The following is a 25,187-nucleotide window of genomic DNA, read 5'->3' as shown; positions in this document are numbered from 1 at the left end:
ACGGGGGAACCACTGGACATTGCAGGAACTACCATGACCCCTGTTGTCTATGGACGCCAGGAGGGGCGTTTCCCACTTATCGTAGTGCGTGGCCATGGCCCCAGCCTGTTGGGTCGGGACTGGTTGCGCCATTTGCGGTTGCAATGGCAGCACATCCTCCAAACAGTTTCTGGAGGTTTGACTGAGGTGCTAGGACGATACCCAGAGGTATTCCAGCCTGGTTTGGGGAAAATAAAAGGGGCCGTAGCCCGTATCCAAGTTGAACCAGGAGCCACGCCGCGCTATTTCCGGGCGCGCCCAGTGCCTTACGCTTTGCTCGAGAAGGTAGAATGGGAGCTCACTCGTTTGGAGAGTTTGGGTATTATCAGGCCCGTCCGTTTTGCTGACTTGGCAGCACCAATTGTACCAGTAATGAAGCCAGATGCCACAGTTCACTTGTGTGGCAACTATAAACTTACAGTGAATACAGTTTCCCGACTCGATTGATACCCAATGCCTCGCATATAGGATCTCTACGTGAAACTTGCAGGTGGACTCTCATTCACAAAATTAGATATGAGTCACGCCTACCTGCAGTTGGAGCTGGACCCTGCCTCCCGACCATATGTAACAATTAACACACACCGGGGCCTGTATGAATATACACGGTTGCCCTTTGGAGTATCCTCTGCCTGCGCAATTTTTCAACGTGTTATGGAGAGCATTTTGAGAGGTTTACCACGTGTGGCTGTCTACCTAGATGACGTGTTGATTACAGGGACGTCGGAGCAAGAGCATTTGGAAAATCTGGAGGCTGTCCTTAGACGCCTTTCGGAGGCTGGAGTCCGTTTACGTCACACAAAGTGCGTATTTCAGGCAAAAGAAGTAGTCTACCTAGGTTATAGGGTGGACCGCGAGGGTCTACACCCCGTCGCAGAGAAGGTGCGTGCAATTCAACATGCCCCCACCCCGACTGACACTTCGCATCTTCGTTCTTTTCTCGGTCTCGTAAACTATTACGGGAAGTTCCTCCCCAATCTGGCAACTACGCTGGCCCCCTTGCACCTGCTGCTAAAGAAAAATCACACCTGGGTTTGGGGTCAGCCGCAAGAAACCGCTTTCCGGCGGGTAAAGCAACAATTGTCGTCGTCTGGGTTACTAACCCACTATGATCCGGGAAAGCCTTTGCTCGTCACATGTGATGCATCCCCATATGGTATTGGGGCTGTCCTGTCCCACAAGATGGAGAACGGGGCCGAGCGACCGATAGCTTTCGCCTCCCGCACATTGACTGCAGCGGAGAAAAAGTACGCGCAGATCGAGAAGGAGGGCCTGGCAGTGGTTTTCGCGGTGAAACACTTCCACTAGTATGTGTACGGCCGCCATTTCACTATCGTGACTGATCATAAGCCCCTGCTGGGACTCTTCAGAGAGGATAAGCCAATACCGCCCATTGCTTCTGCACGGATCCAGCGCTGGGCTTTGTTGCTTGCTGCATATGAGTATTCTCTGGAGCACAAACCAGGTACGCAGATATCAAATGCCGATGCACTGAGCCGATTGCCTTTATTGACCGGCCCCATGTCGACCCCCACGACCGGTGAGGTGGTTGCAACCCTAAATTTTATGGACACCTTGCCTGTCACGGCATCACAGATCCGTGAGTGGACCCAGACGGAGCCAGTCTTGTCAAAGGTTCGGCACATAGTCCTGTATGGTGGGCAGCATAGACAGCTCCCAGTCGAGTTGCGGGCATTTTCCTCCAAGCTGTCAGAGTTCAGCGTGGAAGACGGCATCCTCTTGAAGGGGACGCGTGTGATTGTCCCGGAAAAAGGCCAGGAGCTGATATTATCAGACTTGCACAATGGGCATCCGGGCGTGACCAAGGTGAAAATGTTGGCCCGGAGTTATGTCTGGTGGCCAGGCCTCGACACCGACATTGAGGAGGTGGCCCAAAACTGCTCCATTTGCCAGGAGCATCAGAAGCTTCCGCCGGCCGCGCCCCTACATCACTGGGAATGGCCAGGGCGGCCTTGGGCACGCTTACATGCAGATTTCGCAGGCCCTTTTCAGGGATCCATGTTCCTTCTACTAATTGACGCCCAGTCCAAATGGCTGGAGGTGCATAAGATGCAGGGACAACGTCCTGCACAACAATTGAAAAGATGCGTTTATCATTTAGTACGCATGGCCTCCCCGAGGTGCTGGTCACGGATAATGGCACTCCATTCACGAGTGAGGAGTTTGCTAGGTTTACAAAGATGAACGGCATCCGCCATATCCGCACTGCCCCTTACCACCCGGCTTCAAATGGGTTGGCAGAGCGTGCAGTGCAAACATTCAAAAGAGGCCTAAAGAAGCAGTCTTCCGGATCAATGGACACGAGACTGGCTCGCATTTTGTTTACGTACAGGACCACCCCCCATGCAGTGACTGGGGTAGCTCCCGCAGAACTCCTAATGGGCCGAAGACTTCGCACCCGCCTTAGTATGGTCTTCCCGGACATTGGCGCAAAAGTACGCCGCACACAAGAACGGCAGGGACAGGGATTGTCTCGGCATCGTCCGATTCGGCAGTTTGCGCCCGGTGACCCAGTATTCGTGCGGAATTTTGCTGGTGGTGCCCAATGGGTTCCTGGTGTAATCTTTCGCCAAACGGGCCTGATATCTTACCAAGTGCAAGCCCAGGGTCGTCTCCAGCGAAAACATGTAGACCGCGTCCGGTCCAGAAGATCATCCCCTCAAAAGATTCCCCGCCCCCGGCGCTCAGTTCAACAGCCGCAAAGATCAGAGACAAGGGAAGGTAGTCCTCAAAATCTTCCACTGGTGCCTCATTCGAAGCCTGCGCAGGTCGTTACGGGACCGAATGGAGATAGAGACGCTGACATGACGGAGGCAGCAGACTCTGACTCCGAGATGGAGACACAGGATGAATCAGAGGGGGAATCCTCGGGTCCACAGGCCGTGGATGTAAAACCGCGCCGTTCATCATGGAAGCGCCGGTCTACGTCTCGTTATACGCCGCCTGATCCAGCGCCGCATGCAAATGGCGTCCGGCCTGCGGCCAAACGAGTTCGACGCCTTCCTTCGCCAGGGTCTTCGGTGGATTCCTTGGACTTTGGGGGGGGAAGGATGTTATAACCTGCCTACTTACGATTGGCTGGGGACTAATGGCTATCCCACAATCCTATGGGAGTATGAACTTCCCCAATGAGGGGGGCGGAGAAACTCCTAGTATAAATAAGCTGGCCAGTTCAGGAACCAGCAGGAAGGAGAAGGTAGCAAGGGAAGTTACTGCTACTGTTATGTATATATTGTTATAGTAAATAAACGTTATTATTTTGTCTCCTTAAAACTCGTGCTGGATTCTTCGTGGCCCTTACAAAAAAAAACAAAAAATCTCAGAACCACAAAACAACTTCCAGCTCAAAATGAAAGTAAAAGACAGAATCACAGCCCAGCTCCACCCACACAATGACATCACTGCAGCCATTTGATAAAACTCACTTTTCTTAAAGGGACCCTCACATGACACATGGCTTCAGGTTCCTCCCCCCCCCCCCCCCACCATTTTACCAGTCCGTCTATGTCCTGCTAAAACTTTAAAATTGTACCCTAATCTTTACCTCCTATCCCTTAGCCAATTGGTTACACTAGATACCACTATCCCTTTTAGTACCATGTGCTCCTATATTCTGAACATGTTTGTTATATAGTACTGTGATGACTGGAATACTTTAGGAATATTGGATTCTAAATGTTGGACAATTGACGTGTGAAAAGCCTGGGGTTAGAGTGTGTTTGACTGCAATGGTCATGTTTTTAAAGAATTTTAACCTGAGTGCTTTTAGCAGCCAGAAGTTGAAATTGACAAAGAAATTCGTTTTTCCATCGGGGCTAATGGACTGTGGTTTGACTGTGAAAGTCCCTGGGGAGTTGGCATGTTTGCAGCCTGCAGAGATCATTTGCTTTTTAGGTTAGGAGATGAGGTAATTGCTTGATGGAGCCAAGGCGCAGAGAGAGACATTTTGAAAAGCTTTAGAGAAGCAGAGATTTTGGAAAAAAGTTCTAGAGACCGGAGTTGAATTCTGATCTGCCTAATGCTGAATCCACAATTCTTCCACATTGAGATTGATTGAGATCTGTATGTTTCGTCTCTGTTGTTTAATGGGAATTTGAGTAGAAGTGTTCAAAGTGTAATTGTCAGCTGTTCCTTTCAGGTGTAAAGTTAAAAAGGTTAATATTGTAGTCATAATAAAGTTTTGTTTTAAAAAGTACCAAAGCCCTGTTACTTCATGCAATCACTCCTGGAGCGAATCATTCTTTCCGCACAATCATACAAAGAAATTAAAAATATTGGTGTGTCAGTCCAATACCCTAGCCAATGTTGGGGTCTGGTCTTGGGTCTTAGTAAAATTGGGGGCTCTTTTCTGGGATTCTTAAGTATAAGTCCTTGTTTGGCTTGGGATTATTGAACTTAAAAACAATGATTTCATGTGGAATTATAGCATTTTTTCAGAGTTTAAGATTTAAATATGGAGTGACTGGCGATAGCTCTTGCAAAAGCTTTCCTGGGTATGGAACTTACTCGGGATACTTACAAAGGGAGACTGAAGCAAAACTTTTGGATTTGGCAGACAAGGTGCTGTTAACCTTATCTAAAGAGGTGAGGAAGGTAGAGGTAATACAAGCCATGGCTGAATATTTAAATTTGCCAGAGACACAGCCTGAGTCATTAGAATTAGCTAGAATTAAGTTTGAAATGAAACTGGAAATGCAGGATAAAGATAAGCAGAAAGAAATAGAACTGAAGAAATTGGAATTGGAATGGGAGAGATGAAAAAGAAAAAAGAGAGAGAAAAGAAGGAAAAAGAGGGGGCTTTTCAAAAGGAAATAGAAAGGAGGAAGATCAAGGTCTTGGAAAGATTAGCAAAAGGAGAAAGGGTTAAGGAAAAAGAGAGAATTTGAACTTCAGAAACTGGCACTGCAAGGAGAACATCAACTTGAAAGGTTGGCGTTAAAGGCAGAACCTGAGGTAGGTCTAGAGGTAGAAGAGATATTTCCTAGTCAAAATCTTAGTAGGGATATGTTTTAATATATTCAAGCATTGACAAAATTTGATGAGAAAGACATGGAAGCCTTTTTCATCTAATTTGAGCAAGTGCCTAAGCAATTGCATTGGCCAAAGACTATGTGAGTAGTGTTGGTTCAAAAATATTGGCAGGTAGAGCTAGTGAAGTGTTTCCATCACTATCAGAGGAGGTATCCAGGAATTACGATGAGTTGAGCAAAGCCATAGTAAGTGCATATGAACTAGTGCCAGCCACAAACCTACAGACAAAAGTTTAGAATTTTAAGGAAAGAACCAGGTCAGACATATATAGAATTTGAAAGAATTAAACAAAATAATTTGGATAGGTGGATAAGAGCATTAACAATAGACCAAAAGTTAGACTCTCTTAGGAAAATAATTATTTTGGAGGAATTTAAAGATTCCCATCCCGCAGCAGTGATAACTCATGTGGAAGAGCAAAGAGTTAAAACTGTTAGAGAGGCCACAGAAATGGCGTATGATTTTGAATTGGTTCATGAAGCAAAGTTTGGTTTTCAACATCAATTTCAATCTGTGAAGGATAGAAACTGGGGAAATGAGAAATTCACAGGTGGTTAATGCAAAGGAGGTTTAGTTGGTGATGTTGAGGAGAGTGTGCCTCAGAATAAAAAGGAAACCAATGATAGTGATAGAGAGATAAGAAAATATCAGTGTTTTCCTTGTAATAAAGTTGGACATGTGAAGTTGCAGTGTTTTGTTTTGCAAAACAGACTCAGTAAAACAAGATAAGCCAGTGGGGTTTGTTAATGTGGGAGGAAAAAAATATTGTCCCAGTGGAAGAGGTACAACAGAGTGTACGGCCTGTTCAGAGGTTGATGGCTAAGTAGGTACCAGAACTTCTTAAGGGTTTTATTTGTGAGTGTAAGGTTTATTCGTGTGTAATATGGAGTAGGTAATAGAACATACAACATAGAACATTACAGCGCAGCACAGGCCCTTCGGCCCTCGATGTTGCGCCAACTTGTGAAACCACTCTAAAGCCCATCTACACTATTCCCTTATCGTCCATATGTCTATCCAATGACCATTTGAATGCCCTTAGTGTTGGCGAGTCCACTACTGTTGCAGGCAGGGCATTCCATGCCCTTACTACTCTCTGAGTAAAAACCTACCTCTGACATCTGTCTTATATCTATCTCCCCTCAATTTAAAGCTATGTCCCCTCGTGCTAGACATCACCATCCGAGGAAAAAGGCTCTCACTGTCCATCCTATCCAATCCTCTGATCATCTTGTATGCCTCAATTAAGTCACCTCTTAACCTTCTTCTCTCTAACGAAAACAGCCTCAAGTCCCTCAGCCTTTCCTCTTAAGATCGTCCCTCCATACCAGGCAACATTCTGGTAAATCTCCTCTGCACCCTTTCCAATGCTTCCACATCCTTCCTATAATGCGGCGACCAGAATTGCACGCAATACTCCAAATGCGGCCGCACCAGAGTTTTGTACAGCTGCAACATGACCTCATAGCTCCGAAACTCAATCCCTCTACCAATTAAAGCTAACACACCGTATGCCTTCTTAACAACCCTCTCAACCTGGGTGGCAACTTTCAGGGATCCATGTACATGGACACCGAGATCTCTCTGCTCATCCACACTGCCAAGAATCTTACCATTAGCCGAGTACTCTGTCTTCCTGTTATTCCTTCCAAAATGAATCACCTCACACTTTTCTGCATTAAACTCCATTTGCCACCTCTCACCCTAGCGCTGCAGCATATCTATGTCCCTCTGTAACTTGTAACATCCTTCCTCACTGTCCAGAACTCCACCGACTTTAGTGTCATCTGCAAATTTACTCACCCATCCTTCTACGCCCTCCTCCAGGTCATTTATAAAAATGACAAACAGCAGTGGCCCCAAAACAGATCCTTGTGGTACACCACTAGTAACTGGACTCCAGTCTGAACATTTCCCATCAACCACCACCCTTTGTCTTCTTCCAGCTAGCCAATTTCTGATCCAAACTGCTAAATCACCCTGAATCCCATGCCTCCGTATTTTCTGCAGTAACCTACCGTGGGGAACCTTATCAAACGCTTTATTGAAATCCATATACACCACATCAACTGCTTTACCCTCATCCACCTGTTTGGTCACCTTCTCAAAAAACTCAATAAGGTTTGTGAGGCACGACCTACCCTTCACAAAACCATGTTGACTATCTCAAATCAAATTATTCCTTTCCAGATGATTAAGGAGATTAAGATCTTAAGGGATACAGGAGCAAGTCAATCTTTAATGGTGAGAGATAAGGAGATGAAATGAAAATCGCTTATTGTCACAAGTAGGCTTCAAATGAAGTTACTGTGAAAAGCCCCTAGTCGCCGCATTCCGGCGCCTGTTCGGGGAGGCTGTTACAGGAATTGAACCGTGCTGCTGGCCTGCCTTGGTCTGCTTTCAAAGCCAGCGATTTAGTCCTGTGCTAAACAGCCTATGTAGTATAAGGAGTCTAGCCAGAAAAGGTGGTGGGAGCGCAGCCTACTGTGGTTGAAAGCCGGTGGAAAGTCAAACAACTGAGATGTTGCAAGTATATCTGTGATTGTTTCTTGATTGTGTGGTGACAAGATCACAAAGCCACAGGTTGAGACAGGAGAAAGAGAATTTGGGGAGTGCCAATACGGAGGCTGAGGTTCAGTTGTCAGTAACCACGTTTGATCGGATGGTTAGTAAAGTATAAGAGCACGTGGTGGGTGAAGCGGATATCTTTCGTTCAAGCAAGTTGGTTGAATTACAACAGGAAGATTCAGCGATAAAGCAGTTCTTTCGGAATGCATGTACAAAAATGGAATCTGAGTGTATACCAGAGTGTTACTGTAATAGAAATAATGTATTAATGAAAAGGTGGAGACCTTTACATATTCAAGCAGATGAGAAATGGGCAGAAGTTCATCAAGTGGTATTACTGGGGGGTATAGGAAGGAGGTTTTGTGCGTAGCGCATGAGGTTCCAGTAGGGGGTCATTTAGAAGTAAGGAAAACTAAAGCAAAAATACAAAAATATTTTTATTGGCCTGGACTGCATGAGCATGTAATAAAATTTTGTCTTACATGTCACACATGTCAGGTAACAGGGAATCCTCAGGCGGCAATCAAACAAGCACCTTTAGTACCCATTCCAGCATTTGAGGAACCTTTTACTTGGGTCCTAATTGATTGCGTGGGACCCCTGCCTAAAACCAAAAATTTCTCTTGATCATAATGGATGTGTCTACTAGATTTCCAAAGACTATTGCATCATAAACATTACATCTGAGAGAGTTGAAGTGTTAACCAAATATTTTACTAGATATGAACTACCAAAAGAAATTCAATCAGATTGAAATTATTCAAGGAAGTTATGGATAGTTCAGGAATAAACTAATTTAACTCAATGACGCATCATCCAGAATCACAAGGGGCATTAGGAAGATGGCATTAAACTCTATGGACAGGATTCTGCAGCCGCACCAGCCCGGCGACCTGAAATACCCGCCCGAGGTCAGTGGACCTTTACATGGTCCACGTCCTGCCCGTGGCGATCTTGTGGCGGACGGGGCAGAAGGATCCAGCCCTAAAGACCATGTTGAGGACCTATAGACAAGAGTATCCAGAGGATTGGGATAAAGGAATTCCATTTGTACTATTTTCAACTAGGGATGCACCTAGTGAATCCATTAAATTTAATCCATTCAAATTGATTTTTGGTCATGAGGTGAGAGGACCACTTAAATTGATCAAAGAGAAATTGGCGAGTCAGCGTTGTTGGACTATCTTTTAAACTTTAGGGAGAGATTAACTAGACCTGGTGAGTTGGCTGGGAAACATTTAAAATTGTAACAACATGTCACAAATAAAGAGGGAGATAAGAAATCAAAAATTCATAGTTTTGTTAGTGGGGAGAAAGTACTAGTATCAATGGTAGGTGGCATTAAATCAAGATTTAGTGGGCCTTATCAAATTGAAAGGAAATTGAGTGAGCTAAATTATTTGATAAGGTCGCCAGATAGAAGGAAAATGCACAGTGTGTGTCATGTTAATATGCTCAAAATGTATTTTGATAGAGAAGGAAAGAAGGTGAAATTGACAAAGGAATGAGCCTTTCAGTCTGGACTAATGGACTGGTCTGACTGGCAAAGTCCCTGGGGAGTTAATGTGCTTTGCAGCCTGCAGAGATAATTTGTTTATTGACTTGGGGAGATGACATGCCAATGCCCTATTTCTTCATGCAATCACTTCTGGAGCAAATCATTTTTTCTTCACAGTCTTACAAATAAACTAAAATATTGGGGTTTCAATCCAGTATTCTAACCACTGTTGGGGCTTGGTCTGGGATCGTATTGGGGTTTATCAAATGCCTTTTGAAAGCTCATTTAAATAGCATCTGTTGCACTACTTACTGAATCCTATCTGTTATTTCATCAACCAGGTTCGCCAGATCCAATTTGCCTTTAACAAATCCATGCTGGCTGTTATTTATTAACTCCTGAGGCTCCAAGTGAAAATGAATTTTGTCCTTGACAATGGTCTCAAGTAGTTTTTTACCACTGACATTAGACTAGTTGGCTAGCAGTTTCCAGACTTATCACTCCTTTTTTTTGATCTGTGATGTTTCTAGTCTGTATGACTCTTCAGCCAACTCCATCCTGATGCCATCAGGAAACATATTTTTCCTCACCCTACCTCCATCAGCATTCCACAGGGACCATTCCCTTCGTGACATCCTGGTCCACTCCTCCATCACCCGCAACTCCTCATCTTCTTCCCATGGCACTTTCTCTTCCAATTGCAGAAGGTGCAACGCCTTCCCCTTTCCCTCCTTGCTCCTCGCCATTCAACACCCCAAATACTCATTCCAGATGAAGGAACATTTCACTTGCACGTCCTTCAATTTGTTCAACTGTATTGGTTTCTCCCAACGGAGTCTCCTCTACATCTGGGAGACTAAACACAGGCTGTGGGGCTGGCTTGCGAACACCTTGCGAACACTTAGCCCATAAGCATGACCCCAACCTTCCTGTCACTTGCCATTGCAACTCAGCACCTTTCCCTCATGCCCACATGTCCATCCTTGGTCTGCTGCGATGCTTCAGTGAAGCCCAATGCAACCCAAAAGAGCAGCAACTCATTTTCTGATTAGGCAGGTTGCAGCCCTTAGGACTCAACATTGAGTTTAACAACATTACACTGTGACCTTCTCCTCCATCGTGACTATTTATTTTCCCATCCAAAGCATTTTTCCCAGTATATATCCCCCTTTCCTTCCCCTCCCAGGCCATTAGTCACTCATTCTCTAATTTTGCTTTCACTGTGCACTGACCTTTATTCTCCCATTAACACATTCTGGGGCGGGATTCTCCGACCCCCCGCCGGGTCGGTGAATCGCCGGGGGCGGCGGGAATCCCGCCCCCCGCCGGCTGCTGAATTCTCCGGTGCCGGGTATTTGGCAGGGGAAGGAATCGCCGAGTGGCTGCCCGTTTTCTGCCGATCCCGCCGGTGTAAATTAGAGTAGGTCCTTACCGGCGGGACCTGGAGGCGCGGGCGGCCTCCGGGTCCTCGGGGGGGCGCGGGGGGATCTGGCCCCGGGAGGTGCCCCCACGGTGGCCTGGCCCGCGATTGGGGCCCACCGATCCGCGGGCGGGCCTGTGCCGTGGGGGCACTCTATTCCTCCGCGTCTGCCACTGTGGTCCTCCGCCATGGCAGACGCGGAGATGAACCCCACTGCGCATGCGCTGGGATGACGCCAGCACACGCTGGCGCTCCTGCGCATGCGCCAACTCACGCTGCCCTGTCTCTTCCCTGCCAGCCGGTGCGGCGCAAACCACTCCGGGGCCAGCCTAGCCCCTGAAGATGCAGAGGATTCTGCACCTTTGTGGCGGCCCGACGCCGGAGTGGTTCACACCACTCTTCGGCGCCAGGAACCCCCGCCCGCCGGGTAGGGGAGAATCCCTCCCCTAATATCTCACCTTTCTGCAACTGCTAGCACCTCTGCAATTAACGCTTCCTCTCTCTTGTGACCTACACATTTTGTTGCAACTTTGCCTCGCTACCATCAATCACTGACCTTCTAAACTGCTTCAGCTGCTTATATTATCCATCACATTCCTCCCTCTCTTTAACTCTGAAGAAGAGTCATAAGGACTCAAAACATTAATTCTATTTCACTCTCTACGAATGCTGCCAGAGCTGCTGAAATTTTCCAGAATTTTCTGTAAAACATAAAATAAACCAAAGAAACAACACCTCCGCTTTCAGTCAGACCTTTACAGCCTTCCAGACTAGACATTGTGTTCATAGAATCATACAGTACAGATAAGGCCCTTTGGCCCATCAAGACTGCCCCAACAAGGGCGGCAAGTGGCGCAGTGGTTAGCACTGGGACTGCGACGCTGAGGACCCGGGTTTGAATCCTGGCCCTGGGTCACTGTCCATGTGGAGCTTGCACATTCTCTCCATGTCTGCGTGGGTTTCAACCCCACAACCCAAAGATGCCTTCTTAACTACCCTACATGGCACGGTAGCACAGTGGTTAGCCCCTGTATCTCTTAAAATTGTGACTTCTTTACCTGCTCCTCCTGATACACATGAGTAAACCTTACCCACACAAGTAAATTCTTTGAAGACATCTGGCACCTTCTTAACAATTACTTCTTGCACAGGCTGTACAATCGTTTGCACCTCCTTCGCTTCCCTTGGGCTTTCCTTTACCACACTAACAAATCCCACTGTCTTATCCTGTTTTACCACATCAGCCTTTCCAGTGCTTTTCTTCAACCATCAACACGGTGACTTTACATGGCCTAGTTTATCACAGTGAAAACATTTAAAACTTTTCATTCCTTTCCCACCCTCCTGGATTCCCTTTTTAATCTGAGGTACGCTCTCTTTATTGTCTCCCATCAGATCATCTTTACCACTTGAGTATTTCTCATGTCCCCAGATTCTATCTCTCACCGGCTGAAACTGATGTCGGAAACCAATCTTTGATTTATGAACTAATTCATAATCATCTGCCATTTCTGCTGCTAATCTCGCAGTTTTAACCCTCTGTTCTTCCACATGAGTTCTCACTACATCAGGAATTGAATTTTTAAACTCCTCCAAAAGTATAATTTCTCCGAGAGCTTCATACGTTTGGTCTATTTTCAAAGCCCTTATCCACCTATAAAAATTACTCTGAGCCTTTCAAACTCCATGTATGTTTGACCAAATTCTTTCTTTAAATTTCTAAACCTTTGTCTGTAAGCTTCAGGCACTAGCTCATATGCACTTAAGATGGATTTCTTCACCTCCTCATATGTTCCAGATACCTCCTCCGGTAGTGATGCAAACACTTCACTAGCTCTACCTACCAGCTTTGTTTGAATCAGTATCCTCATCACTATCCTCCAACTGTACGTTTCCCTTTACGTCTGCCAATTTTAACTGACTTTCATGTTTCCTGGCCATTTTCTGAAGTTCAAACTCCCTCTTTATCTTTTTCCCTGATCTGTATATCTCTTTCTTTTTCTTTTTGTTCTGCTAGGGTTATTCTTTCTTTTCTCCTTTCTTCTCTCTACTTCTCCTTTTCCTCTCTCTCTCTTTCTCTTTCTTTTTCCACTCTCTCTTTCGTATTCAAGCCGCTTTAATTCTTTCTCATGTTCCATTTGTTTAATTTGCAACTGAATTTTTGCCATTTCCAATGAGTCAAACTCTATCTCAGGCAACTTTAAATGCTTAACCACCGCCATAATTACCTCATCTTTTCACATTTTATCAGGTAATGTTAACTGCAATGTTTTTGCCAGACCCAACAGTCTGTTTTTAGTCTCTGTCCGTAAGGCACTGCGTGTGACAGTCTCCACCCCCAAAAATGTCTGAGCCTTTGAAAGAGCCATTGTCCACAACACACTCCCCACTTAAACTAAAATACCACACCGGAAAAGCAACACTCCTTCACTGTCTTTAAGTTCACAAAAAACAATCCAATAGATAGACTTTTATCCCCCTCGAGCCCCCAATTGTTATGGGTGAGGCGTTTTCAGAACCCCAAAATATATCATGGAGTTCAACCAACCTCTCCCTTTAATGCTATTGTTACTTTTCCGAGCACACGGCTTGTTCTCCAGGAGTGGGATTACAATTATGGACACGTGGGTTTTTAAACACAAAACATGAACTCAACTTAACCTGTTAAAGAAACATTAGATCTCTTAACACCCCTTTCTTCAAAGATAACCCTGAAAATATTACAACACTAAATAATCCTTCAGTTATTCCTTTCAACATCCATGAGACTTAACACCTTTAAACAGAAACACATCAGGTTAAAGGCTTTACTATTCTGAGTTTAAATCACCCAAATGATCCAGAGATAGTCTTTCATGGCAGAGATCACAGCAGATCCAGCTCACTGCAAACACAGACACACACAAGCTCTTTCCAAACTGAAACTAAACTGCAAAATGGCTGAACCAGAACCAAGCTCCACCCACACTCTGACATCACTGCATTTCTTAAAAGTACATTGCTTAAACATCGATTTCTTAAAGGTACCCTCATATGACACTCTGAGCTTCCTAGTGTCCTACCATTCATTGAGTACTCCTTGACATGTTACTCCTTCTAAAGTACATCACCTCACACTTTTCAGGGTTAAATTGCGTCTGCCACTGATCTGCCCATCTGAGCAATCCATCTGTATCCCCCTGTAACATAAGATCTGCTTCCTCACTGTCAACCACCTGGCCAATCTTCATGTCATCTACAAACGTACTTATCGTCACCTCCACATTTCCTTCTGTGTCATTTATACACATCACAAACACCAATCTTATTGTTTAATCATTCAAAATTTTCAGATTGCAAATCTACCCCATTTTGCAGACAGAGCAGCTGATTCAGATATTCACATTTACACCTTTTCTGCGCTAACCTTTAGTCACTGGTCCAATTTTCATCTTCTTTTGTATTGCACCATGATTCCTTCTTTTATTTAATCTCTCTTGTCCTGACTTCTATCATACATCTTCCCTTTTGTTCATTCCTTCCTCCCTTTCCTTGCCTATGTCCTTGCTTACTTTTTAATTTTATTTTTACGGGATGTGGGTAACCAGCATTTCTTGCCCATCCCAAATTTCCATTCAGAAGGTGGCGGTGAGCAGCCTTCTTGAACCTCTGCAGTCTCTGAGGTGTATGTACACCCACAGTGCTGTTAGGGAGGGATTTCCAGGATTTTGACCCAGCAACAATGACGGAACGGCAATAGATTTCCATATAAGGATGGTGAGTGATTTGGAGGGGATCCTCCAGGTGTTGGTGTTCCCAGGTATCTGTTGCTATCCTCCTAGAGAGTGGTGGTCGTGAGTTTGGCAGGTGCTGCCGAAGGAACCTTGGTGAGTTCCTGCAGTGCGCCTTGTAAATGGTGCACACGGCTGACGCTGTTCGTCGGTGGTGGATGGATTGAATGTTTGTGGAAGGGGTAACAATCAAGTGGGCTGCTTATCCTTGAATGGTGTTGAGCTTCCTGAGTGTTGTTGGAGCTGCATACATCCAGCAAGTGGAGAGTATGCCATTACACTCCTGTCTTATGCTTTGTAGATGGTGGACAGGCTTTGGGGGTCAGGCAGTGAGTTACTCACCGCGGGATTCCTAACTTTTGACTTGCATTGGTAGCCACAGTATTTATATGGCTAGTTCAGTTCAATTTCTGGTCAATGGTGACCCCCAGGATGTTGCTAGTGGGGGATTCAGTGATGGTAATGCCATTGAATATCAAGGGGCAATGGTTTGTTCCTCTCTTGTTGGAGATGATCATTGCCTGGCACCTGTATGGCGCAAATATTACTTGCCACTTTTCAGCCCAGACCTGGATATTGTCCAGCTCTTGCTGCATTTGGACATCAACAGCTTCAGTATCTGGTATGAATGGTGCTGAACATTGTGCAGTAATCTACAAACATCCCCACTTCTCATCTTATGATGGAAGGAAGATCATTGATGAAACAGCTGTGGATATTTGTTCAAGGACACTCTCCAGAGGAACTCACTGTGATGTCCTAAAACTGAGATGTTTGACCTCTATCCACCACAGTTATCTTTCTTTGTGGTAGGTATGACTCCAACCAGCAGAGGGTTTACCCCTGATCCCATTGTCTCCAGTTTTGCTCGGGGTCCTTGATGCCATACTCAGTTAATTGCTGCCTTGATATCAAGGCAATCACTCTCACCTCACTTCAGGCATTAAAACCTGATGCTGGGCATGATTGCTGTTTTACCTGCTGAGTATTTTCAGGTTTTTTTTCGCTTATGTACCTCACTTGCTCAAAACCTTTCTACCAGCTCAAATTATGAGCTATAGCTAGTCTTCAAGCCAACTCTCATAATCATTGGGGACAGTTTTTATTCCTCTCATGCATCCTTAACATAGAGTAATTGGGCGCGAACACCCAGCCACGCTGCACCGGAAAAGCAACTCGCCGCGGCGCTGTGTGGCCGGTGAAAGCGAGGAGACCTCACTCCCGGGATCTACTCCGCTCGCAATGCAATCTCGTGAGACGTTGCAAGGGGAATCCTGCCCACAATAGGCGGGATCACTTTTTAGTAAATCTGCATAGCAGAGCGAGGCAGTAAGCCTGGGGCCCTAGGAGGGGGTGGGGGTGGGGGGTGGGGGGGGGGAGAGACACTCCCGTGTTACGATCAGGCTGGGGAGAAGTTTGGGGATTCTTTCTGGGGCCTCGACGATCGGGACGCCAGCTCCCTATTGTAAAAAAATGGGGCTGTTTGGCGGGGAACACATAGCTAAACGCGCTCGCTCCGGGACTTTTGAGAAGGTCGCACACATCGAGTCGTATAGTGCAGAAAAAGTCCATCAGCCCATTGAGTCTACACCAACAATAACAACACCAAATCTCGCGCTAATCCCACTTACCAGCACTTGTCCCATATCCTTGAATGTGATGGTGTTTCAAGCGCTCATCCAAGTTCTTTTTAAAGGTTGTGAGGATTCCAGTCTCCACTACCTTTCAGGCAGTGCATTCCAGATTCGCACCACCCTCTGAGTGAATTTTCTTCTCTCAAATCCCCTCGGAATCTCCAGCTCCTCACCCTAAAACTATGCCCCCTTTTGATTGACTCCTCAACCAAGGAGAACAGCTGCTTCCTATTTACCCTGCCCAAACCCCTCATAATCCAATACACCTCAATCATATCCCCCCTCAGAATTCTCAGCTCTAAAGAAAACAGTGCAAGCCTATCCAGTCTCTCCTTATAGCTCAGATGCTCCATCCCAGGCAACATCCTGATGAATCTCCTCCATACCCACTCCAGTGCAATCACATCCTTCCTATCGTGAGGTGACCAGAACTGCACAAAATACTCCAGTTGTGGCTTAACCAATGTTCTGTACAGCTCCAACATAACCTCCTCACTCTTATATTCTGTGCGACGACTGATAAAGGCAAGTGTCCCATATGCCTTCTTAACTACCCTATTCACTTGCTCTGCCACCTTCAGGGATCTGTTAACAAGTACCCCAATATCCATCTGTTCCTCTGAGCTTCCTAGTGTCCTGCCATTCATTATATACTCCCTTGTCCTGTTTCTTCTTCCAAAGTGCATCACCTCACACTTATCAGGGTTAAATACCATTTGCCACTGCTCTGCCCATCCGACCAACCCATCTATATCTTCCTGTAACATACAAACCTCTTCTTCACTGTTTACATCCTACCAATCTTGTGTCGTCTGCAAACTTACTTATCATTCTCGATAAGTTTTTGTTTCTATAATTTATCGGTGTATAACAAGCAATAAAGGACCCAGCACTGATCCCTGTGCTACGCTGCTGATGTCTTTAGTTCCTCTAAAGCAAAAGAAACCCTAAAACTGGTGTCTTGAAATACATCTGGGGGAGGAGCAGCAACGGCAAAAAACCGGGAATGCACGTGAAGAGAAGGTACTGCTACACATTGTGGGCAGACAGGGAAACCTGGGAGAGTGTGCAAGTTAGAGACGAGGTGGCAACGGAAGATTGGTAAAGACTGGGAAATGGTCATCAGGTCGTTTCAGCTTCACGCGCATTCTTGGCTTATGGCAATGCTCTTGTACTTAGCAACTATTTTTTTTCTAGGTGGAATGCCACTAAAATGACATCGAAACAACATGTTTTGTGTATCACATCATGGGGATACATTGTAGGAAGAAGCTTTTCATGATGATTACCACCCACGCAGTCCCACTGAGAAATCAGTTACCAGAACCACAGCCTCAGCTGCTGTCATTTAATTGTATCGGCACCACTCAGGAGAAAAATACTGCAAAGCTGAAGTGAAAACACATAATGCTGGAAATATTCAGGTTGGACAGTTCTGACAAATGATCATCAACCTAAGATGTTGATGCTGTTTCTCACTCCATTGGTGGTGCCTGATCTGCTGAGCATTTCCAGCATTTTCTGTTTTAAATTCCATGCAGGAGGAAGTTGCTGATGAGCTGCAAGAGCTGTCACTGGATTAAACACTAAACACTCGCTAGGATGAGAGCCGAGGGGTGCAAGAGGAGGAGACCCATTCCTCCACAAGAAGTTACGTCCCTTTCTTCTGGAGCTAGCTGTCTTCAAAAAATAATAATGATCAGGCAACATCTCAATCTTGTGTGAAGACAGTTTGAGATCATGGACAATGCTGAGGAACCTATAAGACGCACCTTTAACACATTGTAAGACCTTTTCCACAAACTGCAGAATATTCAGAAGCCTGAGAGACAGATTCCTGTGGCATTGCGATACCAGGAACAGTTTCGAAGATTTTATCGATTTCTAGAGTGACAATTTACATGCTCATATGAATAGGAAAACTGACCATAGCACCATGGTGCAGAGGGTCATTCAAGTGGGGGTGAATGAAAAGGAATTGTTAAGGTGCAGTATTGTTATAGAATAGACACTATTCTCTGCAGCCACAGTGAGGAGTTCAAAGGTTGTGCTGCTGGCCCAGTGCCAGAGTTAAAGACATTTCTCCATGATTGAGAAGAACTTGGAGTGGGAAGGGAAAATCCAGTTGTCATGGTCCCATGACATAGGTGGGTAGACAGAGCTAAGTGATCACAGAACCAAGAGATTGGATTAAAGCTCTTCACCCTGACATATCTAGCTGTGAATGGTGGTGGACAATTAATCAACTAACCAGAGGACAAGTCTTGACAAATATCTGTGTTCCAGCACATCAATGCAACAGACAAGGCCAAAGCATTTGTAACCATCTTCAGCCAGAGTGCCGAGAAGATGATCCATCTTGGCCTTCACCTGAGGACTGCAGCAACACAGATGCCAAACTTTAGCCAATCTGATTCACTCTATGTAATGTCAAGAATGGCTGAAGACACTAGCTACTGAAAAGGCTGCAGGTCTTGACAACATCCCAGCAGTAGGGCTGAAGACTTGTGCTCCAGACCAAGCTGTGCCCCAGGCCATGCTGACCCAATGTAGCTACAATACTGAAATCTATCCATCAATGTGGAAAATTTCCCAGGTATGTCCAGTCTCATAATGTAAGTTAAAATAATACTCTGGATTTCCCTTTTTCATACTGATTATTACCTTGAATATATTGCTTTCCAATTCAGTGTACACCTTTCCTGCAACTCCTTGTTTCAATCTCTTCAATTAAATTTCTACTACAATGCCAAGAGGCCCTGACTAAAGTCCCAAAGGTTATAGCCTACAATTGTAACCATCGCACATTATTGCTCCTCATTTTCCTTTACCTCCCTGCAGCCTTTGACATAGCCACCTGCACCATCTGCCTTCAACTCTGGTTCTCTTTCATCCAATTCAGTGAGACAATCATACCTGGTTGCAATTAAAACCATCCGATTCTAACTGGAGAATTATGTTTATTGAGTCCCCCATGAATCAATCCTCGACCCCTCTTCTGTTCCTCATCGACATGCTGCCTCAGGGTGGCAGTATAAACAGTAAACCCATCCCTGAGTCCATCTTCACCGTGGTCACTGTTTCAGGCTGACCCCAGCTATCCTCAACTTCAGCTTCCTATTCAACGTTGAACTGAATTTCACACGCAACATTCTTTCTATCAGAAAACAAGTTGGTGCCTGTGCACCAACCTCTGCTCTTGCCTCAACCAATATGTTGTAGAAATCTTCTTCAATATTTTTGTGACTTCTGGAATTGATTATTCCAATGCTCTCCTGCCAAGCCTCTCATCTTCCAAACTCTATAAACATCAGCGTGTACAAAACTTTGCCACTACTATCCTATTCATTGACTTCAAGATGCAAAGTACTGTACAAACCCCTGTCTGCATCAACTGGGCAGAGGTGGAGATGGTTGACAGCTTCAAATTCCTAGGGGTGCACATCACCAAAAATCTTTTCTGGTCCACCCACTTCGACGCTACCACAACAGTGCCTATACTTCCTCAGGAAACTAAGGAAATTTGGCATGTCTACACTGACTCTTAGCAACTTTTACAGATGCACCAAAGAAAGCATCCTATCTGGCTGCATCACAGCCTGGTATGGCAACTGCTCGGCCCAAGACCGCAAGAAATTTCAGAGAGTTGTGAACACAGCCTAGCCTATCACACAAACCTGCCTCCCACCCATTGACTCTATCTACACCTCCCACTGCCTTGGGAAAATGGGCAGCATAATCAAAGACCCCTCCTACCCGGCTTACTCACTCTTCCAACTTCTTCCACTGGGCAGGAGATACAAAAATCTGAGAACATACGCAAACAGATAGAAAAACAGCCTCTTCCCCACTGTTACCAGACTCCTAAACGACCCTATTATGGGCTGAAACCGAAGAGAAAATGCTGGAAAATCTCAGCAGGTCTGGCAGCATCTGTCGGGAGAGAAAAGAGCTAATGTTTCAAGTCCAGATGACCTTTGTCAAAGCTATCAGCTTTGTCACCTTTGACAAAGGGTTATCTGGACTCGAAACGTTAGCTCTTTTCCCTCCCTACAGATGCTGCCAGACATGCTGAAATTTTCCAGGATTTTCTCTTTGGTTTCTCTTTAGTTTCAGATTCCAGCATCTGCAGTAATTTGCTTTTATCTCTTATGGACTGACCTGATTAATACTACACTCCTGTATGCTTCACCCGATGCCGTTGTCTATGTATTTACATTGTGTACCGTGTGTTGCCCTATTATGTATTTTCTTTTTATTTTCTTTTATTTTCAATAACTTAATGATCTGATTGAGCTGCTCGCAGAAAAATACTTTTCACTGTACCTCGGTACACGTGACAATAAGCAAATCCAATCCAATCCAAGTTATGCTGAGACCTGCGCACCAATCACTAATTCTTGCTATCAATTCTTGCAAACCAGTATTGGCTTCCAGTGATGCAATTTTTCAAAGTTTACTCAACCTTGTGTTTAAAGCTCTTCATGGCCTTGTCCCACCCTATTTTTAAAATCTCTTCCAGCCTATATCCTATCCCCCAAATCTCCCCATTAATCTGATTCTGACATTGTGCATTGCCCCTTCATTGACACTTCTCCCTAAGTCCCCCAAACGTTCCTCCTTTAAGAGTCTCCTAAGAAAAAGACTTCCACTTGAGTGGACTTGGAACAGTAGTTATTCTTGTTATTATCTTACAACTCTATAAGATTATAGCCCAGAAATTCGACTGCAGTGCACGTGATAAACATTAAATTGCCTCCTAAGTCTCCAATATGGCTAATAGGAAGCCCGTCCTCATTACATTGCAGCGTAATTAATATAGCTAACCCTCCTAGCAGTCAAGGAATCCCCCTGAACAACCTAACATCTTCTTGTCACCCTATTGCATCCCACTCCAATTCCCTGATGGATTTTGACATTATGTTTCGACTTCCAGATTTTCATTTGAATCACATTGAGGCAATGACAATGCCGTTGTGCCACAATGTATAGAGTATAGATTGAAGTTAGTAGTCTACCTGACTGCAGTAGAATTATACATCTGACTTCAAAATCTAACTCCTATCATGCACCATTGTAGCCAGGTAATTGCAAGCTAAACTTGATCCATTGTTTCTGTTGCTCTTTTTAATAAAACTTGTTTTTTTTACAATGGTGGCATTGTTTTTCATTGGGAAGCTGGTACTGCCTTGAAAATTAGGACAGTAGTCTGTGAATATTGACAGGGAGTTCCCCTGAAGTGTGCAACTATTTGCAGAAAGTCCCTCACAGCAACGTAAGGGAAAATCACGAAGCTAAGTTTGAAACCGAATGTTCAATGCATTAAAATGTTAAACCGAGACAGGTTTAAGAAGATAATGTAAACCAATACTGTAAATTATCCTTGTTTTAGGAAATGCACAGAAAGTCAAAGAGATCTATTTTCAGATTCTGACACCTGGAATACAGATGAACATGAACAATTTAACCCAAATGGAAAAGGCAAAGTATATGCAACTTGCAAGGTTAGAATGGGACCACATCTGAAACAAACATTTGAGTTCTCATTTAATAGGGTGGAAGGGTGTTCACACAAACTGCCCCATGAACATCCTGTAATGAAATAAGACCACATTTGTATATAAAAATCAGTCAGTATTGATTAAATATAAATATTTACGTAGAAGAAAACATTCAATGTTAAGAAAATCATCCATTCACATGTAGGTAATATATTATAATATACATAATTTCTTTATCAGAATTGTACATTTCATTTTCTGAGAAAATAGTTTCTAATTTCTGATGTAAATTCATATGTCAAAACTTAATGCAATCCATAGACATTGATGGAAACTAAGAAAGAAATTAGCAGCGAAAAACTAAAATTTGCGGGCAAATCTCAAGTTAGAAGAAGCTCAACAATGTGAAAAGATGAACTATGTATTAATCATTTGAAAAAAATGACTGAGATCATGTCATGGGCTGTAAGATGATTAGAAGATGCTGATGATCATATCAACAGAATGAAGCATTCAAGCTTCACCATCACAAATAATGTGGAGTAATTTAGTGAAGCTTTCCCTTTGCCTTCAGTTCATTGTAGACATAATGGTTCAGGTATTACAGCCCCAATTTTTCAATCTGCACTCATCAATAGTGAGGACTCAAACTGACAGTCATTTGTAGGATGTCATCAGGAACCTCTGCTTGTGTAACCTTATCATTCATATTTTCGATACAATTTGTTGCAGACAGTCCTGGAGCCAATTTTAACTTTTGCCGGGGCAGAAGACTAATGGCAGCTGGTTGGCTGCCTGTTATACACCCTGCCTTCATTGACTTCATTGTAAAGGTGTATTTTGCAGGGTGTATAATAGCCGTATTAATGGCTACCAGTAGTCTCCCGCCTGTGCCCAAAATAAAAATGACCCAAGGTATTTCTCTAATATTGTTCCTTCCTGTTATGTGTTACTACCACAATACAGACCATTTCTCAGAGCATATCAATACCACTGTTTCATTGTGTCTCATGTTTAAGTTGACAACAACAAATGCAACAGTTGAAAGAATGGAGTGGGAGTGGTCGAGGCAGAATCTCGCTTTAAAGGAACATTGGAGAAAGATTTGAAGCACTAGAAGATAGAGGGCTATTGTGAGAGATCAGGATAATAGGATTAGGAGTATTACTTGGCATGATAAGCCAAATATCTTCTGTTATGGGCCAGGGTTTAGAGAACCCCAAAGTGTATCATGGAGTTCACCTGACCCACAGCTTTTAATAGATTGTGGTATGGGGAGCACACGGCCCACTCTACAGGTGTGGTTACAGCAGAAATCGAAAAGTATTAAAAAAAATAAAACAATGTTTATTCTATGAACTCATGTTAACCTTTTTAAAACATACAGTGAACATCTTAGCAACCATTAATTCAAATACAACCCCCCAAAGAATACAACACTAAGTAATCCTTAATAACTTCCCAAACAACATCCAGAAAACAAAAGAGACACCTTTTAACAGAAGCACATCAGGTTTAAATTCACTACTGAGAACATTTATAATTCTGAGTTCACCAAATGATCAAGAGATAATCTTTTCATAGCAGAGAGAACAACAGTACACCTGCTTTGTCTGGCTTCAGCTCCAACACTGAAACAAAACCAAAAAACACAGACACACCCAAGCTTTTCTCAAAGTGAAACTAAAAAGCAGAGCCAGAGCTCAGCTCCACCCACACTCTGACATCACTGCAGTAACATAAGCAGCCAAACATTTCTTAAAGCGACATTCTCATGACACCTCCCCCCAAGAAAAAAAAAGAAACCATCAACTTCACGATGGTTTCATTTTTCACCTTTTCACTATCCTTTAAGAAATGCACACAGTAAATATACTTTTTAGTTTAAAAAAACAACACACGCAAACAGGTATAATAACATAGTCCATTTCTGTTCTTCCTCCAACTGGAATCCCTCTCGATTGACAGTCTCGTTGAACAAGAAGGTCTCTGCACGATCCATCCATTTCTCTACGCCTCGGCATGTCTCTTTAAAGTCAGATACTTTAGTTCAATCTGATCACAGAGTCCCTTGTAATTCTCCAACACATGAGCATTGGTTATCACAGCTTTCAGGCAGTCAAATGCCTGTTGAAACTCCGTGTCGACTTAAATTGTCGACGATTCTTCAGCAAGTGGAGCAATCACGCTACAAAACTTTTGTACAAATGTTCGATCAAATTCACTCGTGCCAAGAAATTGCATTATTTCCCATTGTGTCAAGGGTATTGGAAACCCCTCAAGAACTGTTGTCTTCACATCCCGTGTGACCATTCGACCCTGTCCATTTGTATGGCCAAGGAAAGTGACTTGGGCTTTTCCAAATTCAATTTTGGCTAGGTTTATCACCAAACCCGCCTCCTGAAGTCGATCGAATAACTCCATCAGATGTTTTAAATGTTCTTTCCATGTTTGGCTGAAAATTACCAGATCGCCGATGTATACCGCACGATTGGGTAATCCTGAAACGACTTTGTCAGTTAACCGTTGAAATTTGGCTGGGGTGTTTTTCATGCCAAGTGGCATAACTTTGAATTGGTATGTACCATCTAGAGTCACAAAAGCTGAAATCTCCTTTGCCCTTTCAGATAAAGGTACTTGCCAATAACCTTTAAGTAATCCAGTTTGGAAATAAAAGCCGATTGTCCCACTTTCTGAATGCAATCCTCCAAACGTGGGCTAGGATAAGAGTCCGTTCTTGTAACTGCATTAACTTTTCTATAGTCCACACACAACCATTGGGTACCGTCAGGTTTAGGTACCATCACTATGGGTGAGCTCCATTGGCTGCAACCCACTTCAATTATGCCATTTTAAATCATACTCTCAATCTCTTTGTTAACCTCTGCCAATTTTAAAGGATTAAGTCGATATGGATGTTGTTTGATTGGAACGGCATTTCCCACATCTACATCATGTATAGCCATTTTAGTACTTCCCAATTGATCTCCACAAACTTGCCCATGTGATATCAATAACTCTTTCAGGTCAGTCCGTTTTTCCTCGGGAGGTAACTCAACAATTTATCCCAATTTTTAAGAACATCCTCATTTTCCAATTTAATTTGAGGTATGTCAAATTCAAAGTCATCTGGATTTGGTCCGTCACTTTGAGTTAGAATCGTTAAAACCTCCTTTTTCTCTTCTTCCGTTTCAAAGTACCTTTTTAAGCATATTCACATGACACACTCAGTGTGTTTTCCTTCTATCTGGCGTTTTTACCACATAATTCACGTCACTTAATTTCCTTTCAATCTGATAAAGTCCACAAAACCTTGCTTTTAAAGGTTCACCTACCACTGGTAACAATACTAAAACTTTATCTCCACTGGCAAAACTACAAATTTTGGATTTCTTGTCTACTACCCGTTTCATCACGTTTTGTGCAACTTTTAAATGTTGTCTAGCCAATTCACCTGCTTTATTTAATCATTCCCTAATATTTGACACGTAATCCAATAATGTAATTTCTGATTTCTCACTCCCCAATTTTTCCTTAATCAATTTAAGTGGTCCTCTTACCTCATGACCAAAAATGAGTTCAAAAGGACTAAATTTTGTTGACTCATTCGGTGCATCCCTAATTGCAAACAGTACGAATGGAATTCCTGTGTCCCAATCCTCTGGATAATCGTGACACTAAGCCCCCAACATTGTCTTTAATGCC

At 43.9% G+C, this 25,187-nt stretch overlaps 1 protein-coding gene across 1 annotated transcript in view; it reads left to right on the top strand.

Moving 5' to 3' along the window:
- Positions 1-25,187, top strand: part of LOC140426936 (SH2 domain-containing protein 4A-like) — a 49,764-nt gene that overhangs the window by 11,689 nt on the left and 12,888 nt on the right. The window contains exon 4 of the mRNA XM_072512236.1: positions 21,374-21,485. Within this exon, the coding sequence (XP_072368337.1) occupies positions 21,374-21,485 (112 nt within the window). The remainder of the gene's footprint in view (positions 1-21,373; positions 21,486-25,187) is intronic.

The sequence above is a fragment of the Scyliorhinus torazame genome, chromosome 7, assembly GCF_047496885.1.
Source record: "Scyliorhinus torazame isolate Kashiwa2021f chromosome 7, sScyTor2.1, whole genome shotgun sequence".
Lineage (NCBI taxonomy): Eukaryota > Metazoa > Chordata > Chondrichthyes > Carcharhiniformes > Scyliorhinidae > Scyliorhinus > Scyliorhinus torazame.
The sequence above is the reverse complement of the archived record's forward strand: the minus strand, read 5'-3'. Positions and strand labels throughout refer to the sequence as shown.